We start from the raw sequence: 18,048 nt of genomic DNA on the forward strand, positions 1-18,048 counted from the left end.
TCTTTCTTTCTTCCTTTCTTTCTCTTTCTCTCTCTTTCTCTTTCTGTCTCTCTGTGTCTGTCTGTCTCTCTCTTTCTCTCTTTCTCTGTGTGTGTCTCTTTGTCTCTCTCTCCCTCCCTCCCTCTCTGTCTCTCTCTGTCATTCTCTCTGTGTCTGTCTGTCTCTCTCTCTCTCTCTCTCTCTGTGTCTCTTTGTCTCTCTCTCTCTCCTCCCTCCCCCATCTCTGTCACTCTGTGTGTATGTGTGTGTGTCACTCATTCTCTCTGTGTGTCTCTCTCTGTGTGTGTGTCTCTCTCTCCCTCTCTCTCTCTCTCTGTCTCTCTATCTCCCCCCTCTCTTCGTCTCTCTCTGTCATCTGTGTGTGTGTGTGTCTGTCTGTCTGTCTCTCACTCACTCACTTAACCACTCACTCTGTGTGTCTCTCTCTCTGTGTGTCTCTTTCTGTTTGTCTGTCTCTCCCACTCTTCCTCCCTCCCTCCCCCTCTCTGTATCTCTCTCTGTCTCTCTCTGTGTGTCTGTCCGTGTCTCTCTGATTCTCATTCTCTCTCTCTCTCTCTCTCTCTCTCTCTCTCTCTCTCTCTCTCTCTCTCTCCCTCCCTCCCTCCCTCCCTCCCTCTGCCTCTCTCTGCCTCTCTCTGCCTCTCTCTGCCTCTCTCTGCTTGTCTGTCTCTCTCACTCACACACACACAGAGACACACGCATACTGTGGTCACCTTGTTGAGTGTTGCAATCATATTTGAAACACTCAACAACTGGCCTTCATTTATGTTTTATTGCAGCATTCTGCAGTCATAGGACAAAAATATATGGTTAAAAGTACCTGGCAGTGGCATTTTTCCCCGGGGGGCTCCACAGAACATCCCAAGACGGATGCCACCACATCTGCCCTCTTCAGGGACAGGGTCTTTTCAGATGGACGAAGCCCCGCTGGTCCCCTCACATTCCTCATCTTCCAGCCGTGGCCCCATGCTGTGGAAAACACAGGCAAGCACACACCCTGCACAATTACAGCCTGGAGCAGGACCAAAGCCCCTCTCCCAACTGGCCCTTCCTCCCTCTGAGGGCTTCGGAGGGAAGATTCTGCAGGAGCCCTGATGAGTGAGAACAAGTTCCCACCATTACAAAGTCTCCAAGGCTGTAATTGTACGGTATGTGCACGCACACCTACGTTTTCCACGGTGTGGAGCCGCGGTGTGGCTCTCCGCGGCCAGCGATGACTCCAGAGCCCATCTGGGAAGATGAGGAATGCAAGGGGGACCCCACCCCCGTGGATGGGCTCCGGAATCATTGCCAACCACGTAGAGCCATGCCACAGATCCTGTTCCTTCTTCAGCTGCTGCACAAGCCCACGTGGCATACGCCTCTTCTCTCTGACAGCCGCCTTGTTTCCAATGGAGGGGGTGGGGAATGGACACTTTGCATGGATTTCCCACCCCCTATTGGTAATGAGGTGGCTGTTGGCGGAGCAAGCCTGGTGCAGACAGGCGGGGTATGTGAGCAGCAACTAGGCGGGCGGGGGAGTGTGCAAGGGAGCACGCCATGGGAGGGAACATTCCAGTATGTGGCCTCCAGAAGAACGGGTGCCAGAAGACACGCTAAATTTGACGAACGGGTACACGCATACCGGTGCATTACCCTGAAGCCCACCCCTGTCATAATTGATACCACAGTCTTGTCCTTGCAGCTGAACAACCAACTAGTTTTAATGGAAAGGTACACTATATTAACACTTAATGAGACTAGTGCAACTGTCCCTAACCTTTGACACTTGGCAGCCTAGCTGTGGGGGAGTGGGGAACTGGGCCACGCAAGGAGCAGGATGGCATATACGCACAGCTTGACTTGTACAAGTGACAGGCCAGTGGGCTGGTACGCACATGCATACGGCTTGACTTGTGCAAGTTGAGCTGCATGTATTTGTGCATGTGTGTGCACGCTGGATCGCCATGTGCAAGTCGAGCTGCAAGCTTGGATGGCCCAGTTCTGAATAGGACATGGTCTGTAGCGGTTTGCAACCAGGGGTTGTGGACCCCTGAACTAATGCATTCCGGCTTGGAAAAAGGCAGCGGAAGCTTGGGAAGGCTCTGTACAAGGCCTGCATTGGAAAAAGTAATGCCATTGAAAATTCTTAGCAGAATAATTTTGCATGGTAAAGCTTAAAGCCCATGCCCAATTGCTAATAAGAAAGAAGTGAGGGATGAAGTACACTTCTTCATTACTTCTTCCCTTTTCTGAGTTCTTTCTTACTATAATTAGTTTAAAGGAAACAGTCCATCAAAACTCTAATTGTGATAAAGCTTATTTTGGGGGTGTTTTAGTTGGAAAGGCTTCTAGTGCCCTTCTCTCATTTTATTCTTGGCATGATTTCACATATTAGGAAATATTAATTTTCAAGCCTTCTACGGAAGAAAAAAAATGTTAAGTTTGATTCCTACTCCATAGTTACCACTCTTGTATACTGTAGGATTGTGCTCTAAATTAGTAATAGATTTCAGAGGATCTATTATGTATGCAACTAAATCAGAATTCCTCACATTATGCTAATCAACTTAAAAGTTTTATTAACAATTTCAGAAATATTTGAGTGCAGGGCAGAACATAAATTTTCTAATAAATAAATAATGTACCTTCCAATGCAATCTGTATCCCCCCCCCCTAAAAAAATGATGAACTATGTTTTAAGGCTTAAAAGGAAATATTTTAATTGAAAGAAATCTTTAACTTAAACCTAAAGAAACCTATATCTAAAATATGCATAATCTGAGTTCAATTCATATATTCATAGTGGTTTACCTTTTAAAGTTATATAAAATACATACTTTTCAAGCTGACTTTCAAGCGTTCATTTTGCTACTTTAAGTTATTTTAAACATTTTATGTACAATGTAGACTCTTCAGCATGATTGACAGACTGGCAACTACATTTCAGGATTTATAGAAAATGTCAGTGACAGAAATCTACTGTATTTTTCAGACTATAAGATGTACTCTACCCCTCAAAAAAATGGATGGAAATGTCTGTGGGTCCTATAGAGTGAATATTGCTGAAGCCCTGCCCACCAAACCTCTTTCTCCTAGCAATCAGTTGCTCATGCTAAATCAGACTGTGCTGAAGCTGACCAGGCTGTGATGTTTGCTGCAAGGAGGCAAATTGCTGGGAGGCAAAGGCAGATTTTTTTTCTTGTTTTCCTCCCCAAAAGCTAGGTACATTTTATAATCCGGGGCATTTTATAGTCTGAAAAATGGTAATTCAATCTAAATAAGCAATATAATTTATAATATGTATAATGCATATTTATAATGCAGACACCCTTTTAAAGTGTGCTTAAAAGAACTAATATGAGTTTTAATAAAATTGTACTGTTCATAAATAGTTATCAATATTTTTATTAGATGAAACATTAATAGAAATAGGTAGCAATCCAAATTCATTCTTAGATTATAATTTACTGTTTTCAGTAGGTCCCAATTTAATTAAGTCTGGATTTTAACTATTTATGTTGTCGGGTTATTTCTACCTATTCTTGATTGTTGATTCAAAACAAATACTAACAACTTTCTCAATTTTCAGGCAAAGAATGTTAACATATCCTTGCAAAATAGCAAGATCAGAAGATATCCTATCAAAAAAAAACCTAGGTTGGTGTTCATATATACAAGTACAGAACTACTATGTACTTTTATGGTATAGAAAGCAGAGCTTGATTTTGTTAAAAAAGGTATTATGTTTATTATGTTTCTCAGGCTATTCTGAAAAAAATCAGATACTGTAAGTATAAAATGTCTGCATAGCTTACCAAGATTCTAAAATATCTGAATATTGAGCTTTAACCTGAAACATTACCTGCATGTAAACACCACAGAATCTGGTTATATTTTCTTGTGAATAGAATGTGTATCATATTGTGCTACAGAATATTACTGTAAAATAAATGTGATTCTAGGAAATATTGTAGGCTCTAAAGCAGAATTTCTTTAAAGTGCTAAATAGCCAGCTGGAGAATTTTGTCACGGGAGTTTCTCTATCTTAAAGTTGCCATTTTGAACTTGTATCAAATATTCCTTAAAAATCAATGTTTTAACGTAACTTATAGAAAACATTAATAATTATATAACAAAAGATCCATGAAATCTAATTATTTTAAATTGGATGTGTCAAATATATTATTTGAACATTGTTACAAGCTATTTTATTATAAAAATTCAACTGGTCTCATTCGATTTCATGGATATTTTGTTATTTAATTAATATACTTTCACATCCAAGGATCATATGTGAAAGTATATTTTCTGGAAATTCCTCTGATTTAGCATCTTTTATCTATTCCTACTTTCAATGTTAAGATAATTGTTTTTTAGGGTCCCATTGTCCCATAAATTAATTGAGGTTAGTTTGTAGGAGTTATGAACTATGAAAGTTCCCAGGTGACATGATCTTTATTTTGAAAATGAAAAAGGCACACCAGTACTAAATCAGATTAGATCAGATCGATCAATCAATCAATCTTTGTTAAGTAAATCTGGCTTTTCCATTTACTTTACTTGTCAGAAAGTTACAAATGGTAATGACATGATCCTATGAATTTTTATTACATGATTATAGAGATGTTGTAGAGTAACAATTGTAAGTAGAAAGCTGTAAATATGATAAACTGGTAGATTTCCCCAACCTATTGCGTATAACAAAAAAAATCTAATCACAAAATTTAATTATTGTTAAGTATTTCAGAGCGAAGTAATGTGTCACATAGATAATTAAAATATCAAGGGTGTTTTATAGAATGGTCAAAGCACATGCATTTATTTGGGCTAAAGAGTTTAGAAAGATTTAGTTTAAAACTTAGGAAGCATTTTTTTAAATTTTATGAAATTCTAACATTTTACTGTATATAAAATTATTGTGTATTTTTCTGACACATCTGTTACATCTGCATGCAAGTACCATTGCATGTAATTTGCAATTGGTGGAAAAAAAATATTGACTTGCAAGGTAGTATTTAGATTAGAGATCCTAACATGAATAGATGTGTGAACATATTTGATGTAAAACAGGCCTCTGGTTTCATTTCCTTATTATATGTGAATATAATGAATGAACACTTCATGAAAATCAAAGCAGAGGTTTAATTATAAATAAAAGCTAGAAAAAATATGTCATAATATAAAGTGGCAACATTTAGTTTAAATATGAGTGTGTATGGAAATAGGCATTCAGATGCTAATAATATGGCATGAATGGTGATAACTAATGAAGAGCCATTTCCTAATTTTAGGAAAAATGTATAACATTCCCTATGAATGCAAGATTTGGCAAAAAGTTATTCTGTAATGTGATATGAACTGATGCATAAGAGAATAAATAAATAAATAAATAAATAAATAAATAAATAAATAAATACATACATACATACATACATACATACATACATACATACATACATACATACATACATACATACATACATTCAGTCTTCAAAAGACCCATAATAAATAAAACTCATGATCGTCTCATCACTATCTGCTTACAAAAAGATTGTTTGGAATACCTAGTATAAAACATAAATCTATTTCTGTACAAGCATGCAAATGAATTAATATGAATTCAGTAATAACTTAATTACCAAAGTGAAGGAAAGTGTTTTGAGACACTCTCTCTTTGCTAATGATTATTCCCTGAATGCTGGTTCAGATTCATAAGTACGAGTCAGTATGAACAAATTCTTCTTGTGACAACTTTGAATCCACCATCAGTCTTCAAAAGATCGAAGTCATGCATTAGCCTCTCCTCATGCAACATGTGATTGCATGTGTGTGATTGGACACACAAGGAACACACATTCCTTGTGTGTCCAATCACACTTGGCCAATAAAGAATTCTATTCTATTCTATATAGATAGTCCTTGTCTTACAACCATTCTTTAAATGATTGTTCAAGTTACCATGGCACTGAAAAAGAAATTTATGACCATATTTCATATTTACAACTGTTGCAGCGTTGATCAATTTTTTTTAAAAAAAAAATTCAAATACAGTTGCTTTCTAAACATATATAAAATTAATAATGCAACAACAAGCAATGAAAAGGTTGTTTATAGCACATATTCAGATTAGAGCAGGAAAAATTCAAATTACTCCCTGGAAGAAAAATAAATAAAAGTATAGTGAATGAAGTTGCTATTCTGATTTCTATGTTTAAATATTGTCATTTAAATGCACAAGCATAAAACATATATGTAAACCAGTAGAAAGACAATGAGAATAATATTGGAAAAGTAAAGACTGGGCTAGTCACAATGTCTTGTCCAAGAAAATTTATCAGATCACTAAAATTTATTATATTATTATGAATACACTCTGATGCTAAGGAGTTAGATGTTCAACTCCCCCTCCTAACTTGAAAATAACTCTGTTCCAACTGCCACTTGGATGTGGGTGTGGCCAGCATGTGACTCATAGGAGATACGACAGGACAGGTTTCTGTGGGGCAAGGCTGAGAGAGAGAAGTGGATAGGATAGGGGAAGATTCTGTGCAGCTGAGAAAGAGAAGGAATAGGATAGGGGAGGATTCTGTGGGACAAGCCTGAAGGAGAGAAGGGGAGAGGAGAGGCCGATCATAACTACTCATTAATTTTCAAGCTGTAAGTATCGATTTATCAAGCCTGATCACATAGTTTTGTAGTGGAGCTCGGGTATTCAGTTACTCCTAAATACATTTAAAATCAGTGAAAAAAAGCAGTGGCATGTTATATATTCTTTCTTTATGAGTTCTGCTGGCTCACTGAATGGTAACCTTTCTCTTCTTCAGGAATCTTCATCTCTTCCCATTTTAAGTCAGTTCCAGGGAATTGAAAGTAACTATGTTCCAAAATAAGCTATTTCAAACTGCAACACCATGAACAGATATGTGTCCATTTACTGCTTATTATAGACAAATTATTCTTCCTTAATAACTATGGGTCTCTAAAAATAGATATTTAAAAAATTGCTGAAAATATGTTATTGACAGAATATAGAATAACAGAATTGGAAGGGATGTTGGAAGTCTTCTTGTCCAATCCCCAGCCTAGGCAGGAAATCCTACACCAGTTCAGTCAAATGATTATCCAACATCTACATAAAAACTTCCAGTGTTGGAGCATTCACAACTTCTGGATGCAAGTTGTTCCACTGATTAATTGTTCTAACTATGAGGAAATTTCTCCTCAGTTCTAAGTTGCTTCTCTCCTTGATTAGTTTCCACCCATTGCTTCTTGTTCTACCTTCAGGTGCTTTGGAGAATAGTTAGACTTCCTCTTCTTTGTGGCAACCCCTGAGATATTGGAACACTGTTATTATGTCTCCCCTAGTCCTCCTTTTTACTAAATTAGACATACTCAGTTTCTGCAACCGTTCTTCATATGTTTTAGTCTCCAGTCCTGTAATCATCTTTGTTGCTCTTCTCTGTACTCTTTCTAGAGTTTCCACATATTTTACATAGTGGCAATCAAAACTGAATGCAGTATTCCAAATGTGGCCTTATCAAGAAATTGTAATGTGATATTAATACTGAATGTGATCTTGAGTCTATCCCTCTATTTATGCAGTCTAGAACTGTGTTGGCTTTTTTGGCAGCTGCTGCACACTGCTGGCTCATATTTAAATGGTTGTCCACTAGGATTCCAAGATCCCTCTCACAGTTACTACTATTGAGTAAGCATTTTGTTTTTCTTACCTAAATGTAGAACCTTACTTTTTTCATCAATTTCATTTTGTTAGATAGCGCCCAATGTTCACAGTTGTCAAGATCCTTCTGGAGTGTTGGCTATTCCTGCCAGCTTGGTGTCATTTGCAAATTTGATGAGTTCCCCATTTATCTCCTTGTCCAAATCATTGATGAAGATATTGAAGAATACTGGGCCTAAAATAGAGCCTTGGGTGCTCAAGTAGTACTATAGATGCAGTTCCATTGAGTACATGTTGAGTGCAGTTGAGAGCCAATTATGAATCCATCTGGTGGTGATGCTGCCTAACCCATATTTTTCTACTTTATCTAATAGTAGGTTATGGTCTACTTTAACAAATGCCTTACTGAAGTTCAAGTAAATTATATCGACAGCATTCCTCTGGTCCACTAATTTTATTACTTTGTCAAAGAATGCAATAAGATTAGTCTGGCATGATCTATTTTTGACAAATTATTTTCTTTGCTTCTAGGTGTTCACTAATTCATTGCTTGATTATCTTTTCCAGGATCTTCCCTGGTATTGAGGTCAAGTTGATAGGCCTGTAGTATCCTGGATCTGTTTTTCCCCCCTTTTTTGAAGATGGGAACTACATCCGCTCTTTTCCAGTCCTCTGGCAGTTCCCTGGTGCTCCAGGATCTTTGAAAGATATAGTTCAGTGGTTCTGAGATCTCATCTGCCAGTTTCTTCAGAGCCTTGAAGTTAGATCGGGTAATGGATAGGCACACAAAGGCTACAGTAACAACAGCTCTTTATTGCAAGTAAGGCAAACATCTGGCTGAGGAAGGGTCGAACAGCAGCCCCTTTTAAAGGGGTATGTCAGACCCTTTGACCAATGGGATTAAACCTCTGTTCCCGCCGGAACAGAGGATTTTGATGGAAACCACTGTCGGGGCGGGGGATATCTAACACCCCTTCCCTCTAGGATAGAACAATCCAACTGGTTACATAGTCACGCAGGTAGGCGGGCTTTTGTATAGCTCTGCCTGACCTGCGCAGTTCAGTAGGAGTGGTTTCCTTGGACAAGTCAGACAGACCTGTTTGCCCCACAACTCTGCCTGGTGGAAGCTCCTGGAACTTTTCACAGGCCGTGGCTGGAGCTTCTGGAGTTAACTCGCTTGGAGCTCGCTGCGGGCCTGCATCAAAATCAGATAAGTCTTCCGATACTCTCGGGCTTGAGTTGGTCATGGAAGGACTACTATTTTGTTCTGTTTCGGTAGGGCTTTGGCTAACTCGTGTAGGAGTTACCACTGGTTGTTTAAGAGTGGAGTTGGAAATGCGGCTACGGAGTTGGTCAATATGCCTTCTCCAATTTCTACCGTCCTTGAGCTCTACCAGATAGGATCAAGGGCCGGTGATACCTATTACTGTGGCAGGAATCCACAGAGTTCCCCGGCATAATTGTGGGTGTATACCAAATCTCCTATGATAAAAGATTGAATCTTGCTTGTGGAGTCTGTGGGTGATGAGACAGAATAATTGGGGTGTAACCGGTGTAAGTGTGACTTTAAACAGTGCCCCATGAGAAGCTCGGAGGGGCTTCTCCCTGTGGTAGCACTGGGTGTGATGTGCTGGATCAGTAAGTAGTGATCAATCTGTGTTTACCAACCACCTGGGCCCATTCTAGTGAGGCCTCTTTTGCAGATGTCACCATTCTCTTCACCTGACCATTGGAGGCCGGATGGAATGGCGCGACCAGGGCATGCCTGATTCCCTGAGATGCTAGGAAAGTCTTGAAAGGCATGGCCGTAAATTGGGGGCCATTGTCAGAGACCAAGACATCGGGCAGGCCGTGCCTGGAGAAGCGTCTCCGTAGCATTTTGATGACTGCTTCTGGCGTAGTGGAGGTCATCAGGACTACTTCTAACCATTTTGAGTACGAGTCTACAACTAGGAAGAATGTTTGAGCCTGTACTGGGCCAGCAAAGTCAATGTGCACCCTGGACCATGATGCTTGTGGCTGCTCCCACTCCTTAGCAGGTGCTAATGGGGGAGACGGTCTGGATTCCTGGCACAGTGTGCAGGTAGCCACCCATTCTTCAATCTCCCTGTCCATGTTAGGCCACCATACGTAACTCCTAGCCAGAGACTTCATCCTGACGATTCCAGGATGGCATACATATAAAGCTTCTAATACTGAAATGCAAGTTTGGTGGGAATAATTACCCAGTCCCCTCACAATAAACACCCGTTAACAGCACATTTGGCAAAATACATTTTGAAATCAGCCCCAACAGGCCCCTTGGGCCACCCCCTCCACACCCAGTTCAAAATTTGCTTTATTGTGGGGTCCTTTGCAGAGTGACGTGCAATGTCGCTGGATGAAATGTGTCCGGTATCCAGGCAATCAATGAGAAGGACCGGCATCTCAGGGGTGGGGTCAGCAAGAACTTTGGGCAATGGGCAGCAGCTCAAGATATTCGTGTGCCCTAAACTGGAGCCAGGTCGGTGAATGAGACAGTAGGAATAAGCAGCCAGGAAAATAGTCCACCTGGTCATGCGGGGGGATAATGATACTAGAGTGGGGCAATCCCCGGCCAGTAAACCCAACAGTGGCTTGTGGTCCGTAACCAGTTCGAAGACCCGACCGTAAAGGTATTCATGGAACCTCTTTACTCCAGCCACTGCAGCCAAAGCCTCGCGGTCCAATTGGCTGTAGTTCTGCTCCGCGGTGGACAAGGTCCTGGCGTAAAATGAATAGGGGCTTGGTTTCCATTAGGCATGTGGTGACTAAGGACAAAGCCGACACTAAAAGGAGAAGCGTAGGGTTTGGCTGTATTGAACTAGGAAGGAATCCATTTATAGGAGTCGTTTTACTGCGGCAAACGCGGCAGTCTCGGCTTTGCCCAAGACCACTTCGCGTTCTTGGCCAGGAGGCGATGTAATGGTTCAGCAATGGTGGCTTTCTGTTTGAGAAACACACTGTAGAAATTAAGGAGCCCGAGGAACGCCTGCAGTTTGGTCTGATTGCGAGGTATGGGGGCGTCCTGAATAGCTTAAATTTTTTGTGAGGTTGGGTGAATTCCAGACCCATCGATCAGGTACCCTAGGAATTCAACCTTTGGTACATTAATCTGGCATTTTTCTTTTTTGAGACAGAGACCCTTGTCTCTAATTCTGGCCAAAACTGTTCATACGCTTTTTAAAAGTTGTGCCTCATTTGCAGCCAATACCAAGATGTCATCGAAATAGGGGACGACTCCTGGAATCCCCCACAAAAGCCGTTCCATGACGCTTTGGAACAGTCCCGGGGCGATACTAACTCCAAATTGAAGGCGGTGGCATTTGAATGCACCCCTGTGTGTCACAATGGTTTGGGTCTCCATGGTAGCGCCATCTATTGGCAATTGTTGGTATGCCTGTGCCATATCCAATTTTGCAAAAACTTTCCCTGGGCCAAGCAAATGTAGTAGGTGCTGTATAATGAGTACAGGGTAGGCGCTTTGTTGTAACGCCTTATTAATTGTGCACTTATAGTCCGCGCAGATGCAGACACACCTGTCAGATTTGACAGGTGACACAATAGGAGTCTCCCAGCGTGCATGATTGATTGGCTCTAGGATGCCCTGGCTCACGAGCTTGTCAATTTCTTTGTCAATTTTAGGATGGAGAGCAAAAGGTACTCTCCTGGGTTTTAGCCTAACTGGGGCTATATTGGGGTCCAAGCTAAAAGAGATTAGAGTTCCCTTGTACTTACCAAGACCGATGCCAAAAACATCCTCGAACTCCTTAAAGATGGCTTCAGCGCCAACTCCTTCACTGAGTTGATTCCAGTCACTTCCATACTCAAGGCTTGGAACCAATCAAGCCCAAGGAGGCTCTGTAGGCTGCTACTGACCACCGTCACGGGGAGGTTTTTGCAGAAATGTTTATAGTTCACCCGGAAGGTGCCTTGGCCCACGATGGGGACCTGGTTCCCCTGGTAATCGCACAGGCGGATGTCAGGGTTTCGGAGGTGCTGCTTCTGTAGTTTTGGAATTGCTTGCTTGAGGGCTGACCATGGCATTATGGTCAGTGATGACCCAGTGTTGATCTCTATCTCACATGGAGAGTCCTCAATGTTGACAGAGACCTTCAGCTTTTTGGATCATCTAGAGCAGACTTGTCTTATTGATGTATGATAAGCGACTCTATTGTCAGCTTCTGACTGCCGTGGGTACCTCTGCCAGGTGCCTGGTTTTTGCCTCTGTTGACGGCTTTGTTATTTTTGGGCTGCCTGGTGGTGGTAGGGAAATCACTGCAGCACACCTGGATGATGTGCCCCTTCCGCTTGCAACGCTGGCAAGTTGCTTCGTGGAATCGGCAGTACAGTTGGGCATGGTCTCCTCCACAGCTGGTCAGGGAAGAAATTGCAAATTGAATTTTCGCGCCGGCTTGGTACTGCTATTGCACATGTAGTAGCTGTCATCCTCCTCGCTTTCTGAGCCCTTGGGCTCAACAGTCTCACGATGTACACGGGTACTTTTCCATGCATCTTGAGGTATGCTTTGGCGCTGTAGAGTCTCCATTGATTTGCCGGCTGATTCAGACACCCTGGCCTCGTCCAATGCGAATAATCTCCTCTGTAGGGTAATGTCTCGCACGCCGCAAATTATGCGGTCCAGAATCAGTTCATCAAGGTCACGGAACTCGCAGTACACTGCGGCTTTCCGGAGCGCCGCCACATACTCATTGATTGATTCGCCCTCCATCTGGTTTCGGATGTTAGATTCATGCCAGCGAACGTGCTTGGACAGCTTGGGCGCATAGTGCATCTTCAGGGTCTGTTGTAGTGCAGACCAAGACACTGCTTGGAGCGGTGTCGGTTCCAAGAGGTTTTTCGCCGTTTCGAACACTTCCTGGCCACAGTTACTGAGGAACATGTTCTTCTTATGGCCTTCGGGAATGCTCGTGAGGTTGTTTCCCTCAAGGAAGCAATCAAATCGTAGCATGTACGATTCCCAGTGCTTGGTGACCGGATCATATGGAGTTGGTGGTGCGTGCATAGCCATCCTAATTCAATTTTGCCGCTCAGTGATGGCTTGCTCGATGCCGCACAGGCACTCCGGGCTTGATGTACTTGCAGAATGTCTTTTGCTCTTTTTGTTCGCCTAGTTGCCTTCCAATCCCACCTTCGTCGCCAGTGTTAGATCGGTTAATGGATAGGCACACAAAAGCTACAGTAACAACAGCTCTTTATTGCAAGTAAGGCAAACATCCGGCTAAGGAAGGGTCAAACAGCAGCCCCTTTTAAAGAGGTCTGTCAGACCCTTTGACCAATGGGATTAAACCTCTGTTCCCACTGGAACAGAGGACTTTGGTGAAAACCACTGTCGTTGGGGGGGGGGGGGGATATCTAACACTTGGAGTATAATCCACCCAGTCCTGGTTATTTGAACTTGTCTAGGGTAGACAGATGCTTACCTACCATTTTCTTCCCTATTTTAACTTGTGTTCCTAATCTGTTTTTTTGTGGTGCTGTTTTTAATAGGTTGGATTGTTTTTTCCCTTTGTGTAAAGACAAATGCAAAAAATGAGTTAAATGGTTATGCTTTCTCCCTGTTGCTTGTCACCTTCTTGCCACTTTCTCCCAGCAATGGACCAATTGTTTCCTTGATGTTTTTCTTGTTTTTGGCATGGTGGAAGAAGCTTTTTTTTTGTTATTTTTTATTTTTGTCACAAGCTTTTCTTCATTGTGAGCCTTAGCTTTCCTCATTTCATCTTTACAGGCTCGGGCTGTTTGCCGATATTCTGCCTTAGTTATGTGCCCCTCTTTCCACTTTTTATACTTATCCTTTTTGTCTTTCAATTTATCAGAGAGTTATTTATGCAGCCATGCTGGTTTCTTTTGAGACTTGTTATTTTTCTTCTTCATTTGTATTGTGCTAGACTGGGCTTTTATAATCTCTCTTTTCAAAATTTGACAAGCTTCTTGAATTGTTTTCCCCTTGAGGATTCTCATCCATGGAATCCTTCTCAAGCTCTCTCTAAGTTTATTGAAATTAGCATTCTTAAAGTCCAAGACTCTAGTTTGACTTTGTTCTATTACTTGTGCTTGAATAATGTTGAATACAAATATTGCATGATCACTTGTCCCCAAGATTCCTGTGGCTTCAACACCTTCTATCATTTCCTCACTGTTAGGTCCAATATGGCCGATCCCCTACCTTTTGGGAAACAAAGTTGTCTGCTAGGTTTGTTAGGAACCTGTTGGATCTTCCACTTGGTGCAGAGTTTGTTTCCCAGTTGATGTCAGAGTAGTTAAAATCCCCATTACTATTGTGGTGTGCTTCCTACATACCTTAGATAGCTGACTAGCAAAAAGTTCATCTACTTCCTCTGCTTGGTTGGGTGACCTGTAGTATAGACCAATGGCAATGTCGTTTCTCCCCCCCCCCCCTTTAATATTGTCCCAAATGCATTCAAGATAGTTCTCATCATTGTTGTGCTCTATTTCTGTAGAGATGTAGTTATTTCTTGTATTTATTAGTTTTGTATGCCGCCCACTCTCGGAAGACTCCGGGCGGATATATAGTGCAACTCCACCTCCTCTTTTATTTGATCTATTTCTTTTAAATAATTTAAATCCTTCTAGCTGTATGTTCCAATTGTGGGTTTCATCCCACCAAGTTTCTGTAATGGCAACAATATCATATCTGCCCTCATTTACTTGGATTTCTAATTCATCCTGTTTATTCCTCATACTCTGTGCATTGGTGTATAGACATTTGAGTCCATTTTGATTGACCCTGTGTTTACTGTCTGCATAACCTGCATTATGCCTGACTGCCCGTATTTTCTGGCCACTTGTAAGATTTGTGCACATGGTATGGCACTCACTATTAAATGCTTGGTATATGCTTGGTATTGCCTGACAGCAGGACTTAAATCTTACCCGCAGAAACATCTGTGTTATATGCACTGATAACCCTATGAATTTTAGATTGCTGGGGACAGAAATGTTCTGTATCAATTCCCGCTTATTCAGTTTAAATGTTTATCCAGAAAATCTGTGTATAATAGCGTCAACTTCACAGTCCTTACTTGCATTCTTGACTATCTTAAGAATACGCCTCTTGTCTCTACTGGTAGTAGCATCTAGCAGACACCTGACCTCTTTCAAAACCTTCATATCCTTTCCTAAATCTACATCCCTTACAATTGAATCACCAATCAGAAAGTGGCTTCTCTTTTTGGATACCTTGCTCTTCTTGTGTGACTGATGTGCAATATCTGATTCACACTTTCCATTTCAGACCACAATCCTCTGCTTATTTGCATAATCTGCATTATCACAATTACCTTGACCTGTCACTTTAGTGTCCCTATTAAGGTCAACAAAGGGACTATATCTGTTATGCTGGAACACAGCAAAAGCTTTGTGTACGTTTCCACTCAATTAAACTTGGAAACTATCCTGTAATAATTTTTAGAAATTCATTTGAAATTACACATTATTATTATCAGTAGAATAATTTTTAAAATTCATTTTATTTAATTTATTAGTAAGTTAACATATGAAACATAAACAATTGTAATGATTGCTATTTCCAGTTAATGCCTGTTAATGTAGTTGAATTAAATTAAGCAATCAATAGAATTGTGCTAATATAATTGTATATTTTAATTGTAAATATTGTTGCATGTTTTTAGTTGTAAGAGAGACAAAAATTATACTGAAAGATTTGGACCAAATTCTCAATCAAGTATTAGTCACCTCCAAACCTTTGTTAGAATCATCTGGGAATGGAGAGGCCAATAATGAAAGAAAAGAGGTATGAATTATTAACTTGAAATCCAGAAACTGCTATTAATGGAAGGGAGAATAAAGTGCAATGCATGCTTATCTAAGGGTAAGTCTCATTAAAATCAATGGGACATAGTTTGAATAAGCACATATGAGACTAGGCTGATTTTCAAATGCATTAGTAAAAATGTTCACTTCAAATATGAAAAGAAAGAATTTCACTGTTAATTTGAGAAATAAAGATATATATCTTTTAAATAAATATATTTTAGTGAATAAATAAAATAGTTATCAGTAGGATACCAGTATACTGACAAGTGAGCATCTTTTTTATTTTGGTCATGTCAAAAAACAACTGTCATTTTAATAATATTCTTCCACACTTTATATGTTTTTAAATGGCAGGAGAAATATGTGACAGTGCAAAAATTTATTTATAAAGAAAGAGAGTGTTATATGAATATATATACTTTTATATTTACTTCTGGACATTTGCCACATACATTAAAAACAATTCCATATAAATTTATTTGTGCTTTATTGAAACAACTTTATATTAATACACATATTGACTATTTCCAGGATTATGTAGAGACCAAAAAGTATGATCATATTCTAAACTGTATATTTTTTAAAAATATATATTATTATTTTTAAAATTGTTTGCTGTTAGTAATGTAGAAATCCTACAGCATGTCAGATATATTTACACATTATATATTAATTACATCTGTTATACAATTTTCTAACAAATTCTAGTTGAATCACAATTCACGAAACTGTGTCTATAACAGACCAAATGACTATCAACAGAAACAATTCAAAAATTAATTATGCACTTCATTAATAAACTTGACAATCTATCCAGTACATTAAAACTGATGGATTTTAGATTAGTCCTATTTCTTTAACTTGAATATCTTAATAGATCTGGATCCAGCCCAGAATTTGAAAGATCATATTTCCATTAAGAAATAGTTAAATTATTCAGTAAATGAGAATTGTACTATGGTTTTTTATTCATTTTTATATTTATAGTCTCACAGTATAATTGTTTTTAAATAATGCTTTGTTAATGAGATTTAGCTAGATTAAATCTTGTTTTCAGATTGCAATATAGTGAATCATGAAATGTGTTTAGCAAAAATAAAACTAACCCAGGGGTGGGATTCTACGGTTTGGACCGGTTCGGGTAATCCGGTAGCTCCGAAGATCAACTCAATCAGTTTGCTCCCACTAGCAAGTGGGCCTGCCTGCCCCTGCACTTTATCTTCTCAGCTGAGTTGCGCAGCAAAGTGAATTGCCACTCTACAGCTGTTTTCCGTACCAAGCAGTGATCTGGTAGGTAAGTCTTCTCTAAACTGCACACACACATGCAGCACATGAAACGCGTGCTCAGCAAACTGGTTGTTAAACCGGTAGGATCCCACCACTAGATAAACAACTTTATAAGTTAGCAGGAAATGTGAACCTAATCATTAGCTATACAAATAAAATGAACCATCTCTTGTTGAATCAAGTGCACCGAGTTGCATCTTTCCTACTTTTTATTAAATTTTATTATAAAGTAAAAATATAAAAGAAACAAAAGTTATGAAAATAAGAAAAAAGAGAAAAGTACCAAAAGACAAGAAAAAATTAATGATTTCTGATTGTCCTATAAAAACAATATATCAACCTGTTGCTTTACATTTCACACATTAAATGATTTCTATAATTACAAAACCACTCTAATAATCAAAACCTAAAGTAAAAGTTTCATTTTCTGTCAGTTTGTAGAAAATAATCCAGAAGCAGTTTCCAATTAGAAACAAAACTAGGTAAATTCTTTAATTGAAACTATCTATGCTAACTCCATTACCTTTACCATAATTCTTTCATTGTGGGAATTACTGTGTCTTTTCATTTTCATGAAAACAGTTGCAAAATTACATAATTTAGTCACAATATGAATTAAGTATTTTTTTTCTTTTTTGGCTCTAGGTACTTAACTGCTGTTTAGAAGCTAACGAAGAAAAAAGACCAATGGAAATCAGCACTGAAGAAGGCTGTATTATAATTGATGGGAAAGCTTTTGTGGCTGGAGAATACATAGAGAGCATAACAGAACAGTTTAAAGAAATAGATTCTTTAATGGCTGACTTCCAAAGCAACTTATAGCACCAATAAGAGAGAATCTGCTATACTGTTTCTAGCTTTAGAAAACATCCTTTTTCACATATAGTGGGAAAATCTTAAAAACAGCTCAACAATATAGATTACATGGAGTTAGATTTACTTTAACAAGAGGTTATATTTGTTGCTAAAATTGATAGCCCATGTCCATATTACTGTATAAATATATATGATAAGTGAAAGTTAATAGCAATGTTGTGTACTTTTAGATATTGTTTTCTGTAAAAAAAATCAGATTGAAAATAAAGATTAATCATACTTCAGTCGAGAGTGTTTCTAAGATCACTTTGAATTTCTGAAGCTCTCCAACAAATCAGTTTAAGTATAATTTTTCAGGAAGTCATTATGGAAATTCAATACAGTGAGAATTGTAATTGGAAGTCTCAATTTTAAATAATTATATTAATTTCTTTGTTATGATTCAT

General features: G+C 39.3%; 1 protein-coding gene across 1 annotated transcript in view; it reads left to right on the forward strand.

Moving 5' to 3' along the window:
* ZCWPW2 (zinc finger CW-type and PWWP domain containing 2) overlaps positions 1-17,848 on the forward strand; it is a 33,783-nt gene extending 15,935 nt beyond the window's left edge. Inside the window, exons 6-8 of the mRNA XM_014056767.2 lie at positions 3,572-3,639; positions 15,355-15,476; positions 17,432-17,848. Coding sequence (XP_013912242.2) covers positions 3,572-3,639; positions 15,355-15,476; positions 17,432-17,608 — 367 coding nt within the window. The 3' untranslated portion in view covers positions 17,609-17,848. The remainder of the gene's footprint in view (positions 1-3,571; positions 3,640-15,354; positions 15,477-17,431) is intronic.
* The last annotated feature ends 200 nt before the right edge of the window (positions 17,849-18,048 follow it).

This window comes from Thamnophis sirtalis, unplaced genomic scaffold (assembly GCF_051295495.1).
Source record: "Thamnophis sirtalis isolate CommonGarterSnake01/CBP01778 unplaced genomic scaffold, rThaSir2_p1.2 scaffold_4, whole genome shotgun sequence".
Classification (NCBI taxonomy): domain Eukaryota; kingdom Metazoa; phylum Chordata; class Lepidosauria; order Squamata; family Natricidae; genus Thamnophis; species Thamnophis sirtalis.